Here is a 6,833-nt window from a genome sequence, read left to right as displayed (position 1 = left end):
TTAGTCTCCCAGGTGATGGAATTACAGGCATGTATTACCATGCCCGGTTACTGTGCTTCAGTTCATAGCTCAGCTTTGCCTGATTTCAATGTGTACCCCAGGTTGGTCTGAGATGTTGTAATCCTCCTGCCTCAGCTTCCCAGTTGCTAAGACTAAAGGTGTAAAATCATACGCTTGGCTCTATCTAGCCATTTCTTCTTCAGTTTTACTCTGGATACTTTTAATTCATTCTACGGGGCTTCATTTCATTCTATGAAATCCTAACTTCGCAATCATAGACATGTTTATAAAATGATTAAGGGCACTTGGAAGGAAGGAAGACAGGATGATGGCCACAAGTCTGAAGGCTACCTAGTGAATTCCAGACCGGTCTAGGCTACAAAGTAAGATCCTGTATGAAAAATAGGTTAGGGCGCTGAGCAGTGGTGGCACACACCTTTAATCCCAGCACTTGGGAGACAGAGACAGGCAGATTTCTGAGTTCAAGGCCAGCCTGGTCTACAAAGTGAGTTCCAGGACAGCCAGGGCTACACAGAGAAACCCTGTCTCGAAAAACAAAACAAAGAAACAAAACAAAGAAACAAAAAGTTAGGGACTGGAGAGATGACTCAGCGGTTAAGAGCACTGACTGTTCTTCTGAAGGTCAAATCCCAGCAACCACATGGTGGCTCACAACCATCCGTAATGAGATCTGACACCCTCTTCTGGTGTGTCTGAAGACAGCTACAGTGTACTTACATATAACATAAATAAATCTTTGGACTGGAGCAAGCAGGGGCCGGAGCGAGCAGAAGTCCTGAGTTCAATTTCCAGCAACCACATGATGGCTCACAACCATCTGTACAGTATACTCATATACATAAAATAAATAAATAAATGTTTAAAAAATAAAAATAAATTAAATAAATAGATGAGCCGGGCAGACATGGCATGAGCCTTTAATTCCAACACTGGGGAGGTGGAGGCTGGTGAATCTATGAATTCAAGGCCAGCCTAGTCGACAGAGTGAATTCCAGGATAGCCAGGGCTCCACAGAGTAACTGTGTTTTGAAAAACAAACAAATAAACAAACAATAAAATGCTGAAAGGAATATATTTTATCATCTGGAAAAGAATTGTCTTTCTTCATGAAGCTCAAGAAATATATTCTTAGACCAGAGCCAGGTATGGTAGCTCACACCTAAAATCCCGGGGTTGCTACAATTTTGGGGCTAGCCTGGACTACATAGTGTAGTCTAGCTTGGACTACAAAATGAGATCCTGTCTCAATAAAAAAGAAAGAAAGGAGAAAAGAAAGAAAGAAAGAAAGATAAAGAAAGACAGGAAAGAAAGAAGGAAAGAAAGGAAGAAAGGAAGGAAGGGAGAGAGTAGGAAAAGAAAAAGAAAAAAAAGAAAGAATATACTTAGGCCAGAAAAAAGGTTTTGTGAATTAGGGGTGAAGTGGGTGTATCAGTAAGGGTTCAGAGGTCACACATCATGGACTTTTGTCCAGTAGCTGTGAGTGGGTTCTGCCCCTTAGGAACCTGGTGGAGCTTTTAATAGGCCATTAGGGGTCTGAACTGTCTCGGACGTAGGTTTAAGAACACTTAAGACGGCCTGTAGGTAGTAAGGAGTTCACTAGAAGAGTTACTAATACTGTGGTCAGACAGACAAAGCATGCCACAGCCCTCACTACCACAGAGAGCCAGGATGGCGAGCTGCAGGGAGAAATCAGGGCCTACATGGCAGAAACAGGGTCTCTTCTGCCTTTCTGAGGGTGGGAGCGCGATCCTGCAGGCAGGCTCCCCCATTCCCAGGCAAGAGGCAGAGAGTGAGCAGGGAGGGAGAGGTGTGGCCAGCAAGCCCCACATCAGTGTTAGCTAACTCCCTAGGTCACATGGATGCCCGTCAGCCAGGTCTCGGTAGGAACCTGTTGGGGTCTAATGGGAGACTACTGCAGTACAGTGGCTGAAGCAGCAACTGGTTTCTAACATTACCTTCCTACAGGGTGCACCCTTGAAGGTTTAGACCCATGCGTGGCTCTGACCACTCTGCTTCCTGGGCATCCAGATTCAACATCCACTCTCCCTCGCCTTTCCTCCATGATGGACTGTAAAGCCCAAAGCAGCTTTTCTTCCTATGAAGTTGTTGCTCTCAACTATCTTGGTCACAACAATGCAAAGGAAACGAGCACAGGTGTCTAGTTTTAGTACAAGAGCTAGGAGAATCTTCCAGATGACACTGGACTTCAGATGCAGAGACTTCAGGATAAGGAGGCAGCTACCAGGCCAAGAGCAGAGGGTAAGACATTCTATGTACAGAGGCCTATGGAGGGCTGGACTGCAGTAGAGTGTGGGCTCTATTCCCAAGGGGAGGCAGTCAGGACAAGAGTGAGACTGGTGGGACTGTTTATAGATTATCTACTGTAATGGTGCCTTCACAGAGCGTGAAGTCTCTGAATAGGGTTGGGACAGACGAGCTGGAGGTTAGGTGGATAAGTTCAACAAACACTTGACAGAAGGATCAAAGGTCTTGTATTCTTGTATCTGCATGAATGGAAAGAGAAGGACCTTTACGTGTCTGGCTGAGTGACAGGGCGGAAAGGACTTTTAGTTAGTGACGCAGATATGACTAAACTGGGTGCAGATGTGAAACCGGAACACCACGTAAAACATCTTGTTGTGTGCCTGGCACAGGAAACATAATCAATAAATGTGATTACTATTTTCTATGCTATTCTGTGTTCCACAGTAATGGCTTCTTGGAAACCGTAGCTTCTTTGACCTTAAACATGGAACGCCAGAATCAACGAGAACAGGATTCATAACTGAATAGCAATAGGCCACTGGAATAAGTTATGGAAAATTTCCCTAGGAAACTGAGCATGAGGACACACACCTTAACCTCTGTGCACTCTGGAGGCAGAGGCAGGCAGATCTCTGCGAGTTCAATGCATGCTTGATCTATATAGTGAATTCCAGGACAACCAAAAAGGGATACATAGAAACCTTGTCTCAAGACAAATAAACAAAATGTCATTAATAAGTGATCATGCCGGGCTGGTGAGATGGCTCAGTGGGTAAGAGCACCAACTGCTCTTCCGAAGGTCCAGAGTTCAAATCCCAGCAACCACATGGTGGCTCACAACCATCTGTAATGAGATCTTCTGGTGCATCTGAAGACAGCTACAGTGTACTTATTCAAAATAATAAATAAATCTTTAAAAAAAACCAAAAACCAAAAACAAACAAACAAAAAGAAGCCTTGCTTCACAGACTATTAAAAAAAAAAAAAAGAAGTGATCATGCCAAGGGCTAGGGAGATAGATGTCTTATCAGGTAAGGTGCTTGCTGTGCAACCATGAGGTTGTGAGTTCAGATCCCTAGCACCCATGTAAAAAAGCCAGGCATGCTAGCTATGCAAGCATCTGTAATGCTGGAGAGGAAAGACAGGCAGATTCTAGGGCTGCTGGTGGCCAGCTAGTCTAGTAGCTAGCCCAAAACACAAGTTCCATGTTCACTGAGAGACCTTGTCTCAAAAAATATGGTAGAGGGTGACAGAAGACATCAACCTCTGGCCACACATACAGGAATGTATACCCACTCGCACGTGTGAGTGCACACACACACACACACACACACAGAGAGAGAGAGAGAGAGAGAGAGAGAGAGAGAGAGAGAGAGAGAGAGAGAAGAAAGGGAATGAGAGAGTAAGGAAGGTAACAGAGGAGGGAGAGAGGGGATGGTGCAGAGAGAGCAGCTACAACACAGCCCACAGGAGTCAGTTTAGCACCTTCTGAGGTTTGTGCCCCTGAATGACAGCACTGAAAACAGAACCATCGGATGCTTCACATTTAAGCTTTTATTTTGAAAAATAAAATACAAAAGTCATTAGGTTGTAAATGTATACAGTAATTTCCAAACGTCTCTGAAACAATACAGTGAATTATTTAAATAATTAAGGTATTTACTATTATCCACATCAATACATTTAAACAGGCACGAGTGTTCTACAAAACATCGGAACGTGTACAGAAAACCTATTTGGAATGGGACTGCCTGATTTTGTTATCAGAACACCATCCTCAAACTCTTTCCTTGAAATGAAAGGCTGGAATCTGGGAAGGAAAGACAAGGACAAGAGGAGCTGTGACAGAACTGTGTCCCTGTTGGGCTCCTCATCCTGAGGGCCACGCTTGTTACTGGGCTCAAGAACCATTACCTGGGGAGGCCTGGATGTGTGACGCCTCCCCCAGGGACAGGAGGCTGGCAGGTGAACCCCTTCTTGCAGCAGACAGCAGTTCCCAAGATTTCCCTTCTGTAGACAAGGCAGCAGTCAGCCCTAGGAAAACACACAGCACGTGGTTACAGGCAGGGATCAGGGCTGCCTCTCTTGTACCTCCCACCTCAGTCCTTGTTTGTGCCAGGGGGGTGAGTGGGCTCTTGCAGCCCAGGGGCATGAGGACAGACAACCACCAACACAAGCCTCTGAGGGACAGGCATGAGGGACATAGTTTCCCCTGTGATGTTCCAGTACCTGGAAGTAAGTTCAAGATACAAAGCAAGAGAACAGGAGGGCTGCCACAGACCCTTTCTAATGGTGGTGACAGTCACCTGCACCTGAAGCCACCACCAATGTCCAGTGTCCAAAGCAACCATGCTGACTGCTCATCATGTGACATGACCCTAACAAATGGGCTCTCTGGGATCTTTTCCTACCAGCACACAAGTGTCTGGACTCCACAGTCTCTCGGGCTCTCTACCTAATGATTCATAATGTTGCTGGGCAGTGGTGGTGCACGCCTTTAATCCCAGCACTTGGGAGGCAGAGGAAGGTGGTTTCTGAGTTCGAGGCCAGCCTGGTCTACAGAGTGAGTTCCAAGACAGCCAAGACTACACAGAGAAACCATGTCTCGAAAAACAAAAACAAAAACAAACAAACAAAAAAGATTCATAATGTTACAGCCCCCTTGTAAACGCTATCTCCACACTTTCTCTGTGCCAGACTCTCTGAAGATCTTAGTGAGCTCTTACCATGGACCTCTGCTTAGCATACTCTTCCTATTACAGATAGGGAAGCAGACACAGAACTAAGCTGCTTAGTGCCAGGAAGTGGCAGAGCCAATGCCAACCCAAGCTGCCTGAGGCCAGAGGTGTACCCTCCATCTGGACACATGGCTATCTCTGCCAGCCCACGTGGAAAATTCCGCCCAGCAGCATCCACCAGGCCTCACCTCACTTGTGGGAAGTTACGGGCTCAGCTACTCCACTTGCTCGGTCTGTTGAAGGAACCAAGAGATATGTTAAAGTCCTTGGAGTCGCTCCATTAGTAGTGACTATTCTCATCACCACACCAGGTATGGCTAAAAGGACTGTAAGGGTTAACATTACATTTAAGGTTTAAACTTACAGTAACTGAGAGACAATCAATCAATCAATCAAGCCCCTAGCTTGCATAGGCTGTACTCTAGCAGCCAACTTCCTTTTTTCCCCAGACCTTGAAACCTACATTTTGTTTTGGATTCTTCTAGACAGGGTTTCTCTGTGTAACCCTGGCTGTCCTGGAACTCACTTTGTAGACCAGGCTGGCCTCAAACTCAGAAATCCACCTGCCTCTGTCTCCCAAGTGCTGGGATTAAAGGTATGCACCATCACTGCTACTTTCTTTGTTTGTTTTTTTGTTTTTTTAAGACTGGGTTTCTTGTTTGTTTTGTTTTTTGTTTTTTTAAGATTGGGTTTCTCTCTGTAGTCCTGGGTGTCCTAAGCTCTATAGATCAGGCTGGCCTTGAACTCACAGAGATCTGCCTGGTTCTGCCTCCTGAGTGCTAGGATTAAAGATGTGTGCCATCATCTCCTGATGACTTACTACTATTTCTGCTTTTGTAATCAAACTTCAAAGAGATGACTAAGAACTGCAAGACCTATAGATAAAATAAGACCCTGTCTACACATAGGCAGAGTGCATGCAGTCTCGTGGGGTTGCCTTTATAAGCCCTGGGCTGCATCTTGGGAGTGCTCTCAGGTACAATCCTGGACCTGTGTTGGGAGCTAGTAGCTAAAGAAAAAGCCTCTTCTTGTTAAAATATATTCATGGTTATGGCGAATCTCCAAGGGACTCCACACTTGTAAGAGGATCTGCCCAGACTTTCAGAGAAACTCAGCCTGTAACTGTTTGAAAGAAAGAAGATGGGCTGGAGAGATAGTTAAGAGCACTGACTATTCTTCCAGAGGTCCTGAGTTCAATTCCCAGCAACCACATGGTGGCTCACAACCATCTGTAATGGGATCCCATGCCTTCTTCTGGTGTGTCTGAAGACAGCTACAGTGTACTCGTATACATAAAATAATAAATCTTTAAAGAAAAATAAGAGAGAAAGAAAGAAAGAGAGAGAGAGAGAGAGAGAGAGAGAGAGAGAGAGAGAAAGAAAGAAGGAAGAAAAAAAAAACTAGATTGGTCTTTCCCACATTCCAGGGAGAGAGTAACTCTTTGGCATCCCCTGAGTACCAGGGATGCCTTTGTTCCTCATGAGCCCCATGGATGCATCTGAGTCTGTTAGGACATGAGATCTCAACACCAGAAACATCAACACTGTGGCCTGATGGCTGAAACTCTCAGCTAGCCTAGCCTCAATTCAAATGCTGGGAGCTAGAGTTCAGGGAACTTCTGGTTACTGTGTCCATGAACAAGGAGAGGAGCGTGGGCTCTGATTCTACAGGGAGAGGATACAGAGCTGTCTCCGGGACCCTCCCAGACCCAGCCTGTGTACCTCTTCCTTAGTTCTGACTGACCTTGAACTCAACTATGTGGAAGGGGTGGCCTTCCAGTGACACACACACACACACACACCCGCCTCT

At 45.6% G+C, this 6,833-nt stretch overlaps 1 protein-coding gene across 2 annotated transcripts in view; it reads right to left on the bottom strand.

The window, feature by feature from the left end:
* Nucleotides 1-3,822: 3,822 nt before the first annotated feature.
* Tpst1 (tyrosylprotein sulfotransferase 1) overlaps nucleotides 3,823-6,833 on the bottom strand; it is a 63,901-nt gene continuing 60,890 nt past the window's right edge. For both annotated transcript variants that reach the window (XM_031338111.1, XM_031338110.1), the window contains 2 exons: nucleotides 5,213-5,257; nucleotides 3,823-4,320 (listed from right to left, as the gene is read on the bottom strand). In XM_031338111.1, the coding sequence (XP_031193971.1) occupies nucleotides 5,240-5,257 (18 nt within the window). In that variant the 3' untranslated portion in view covers nucleotides 3,823-4,320; nucleotides 5,213-5,239. The remainder of the gene's footprint in view (nucleotides 4,321-5,212; nucleotides 5,258-6,833) is intronic.

This window comes from Mastomys coucha, unplaced genomic scaffold (assembly GCF_008632895.1).
Source record: "Mastomys coucha isolate ucsf_1 unplaced genomic scaffold, UCSF_Mcou_1 pScaffold22, whole genome shotgun sequence".
NCBI classification, from domain to species: Eukaryota; Metazoa; Chordata; class Mammalia; order Rodentia; family Muridae; genus Mastomys; species Mastomys coucha.
Note: the sequence above shows the minus strand (reverse complement) of the source record. Positions and strands in the feature narration are given on the sequence as shown.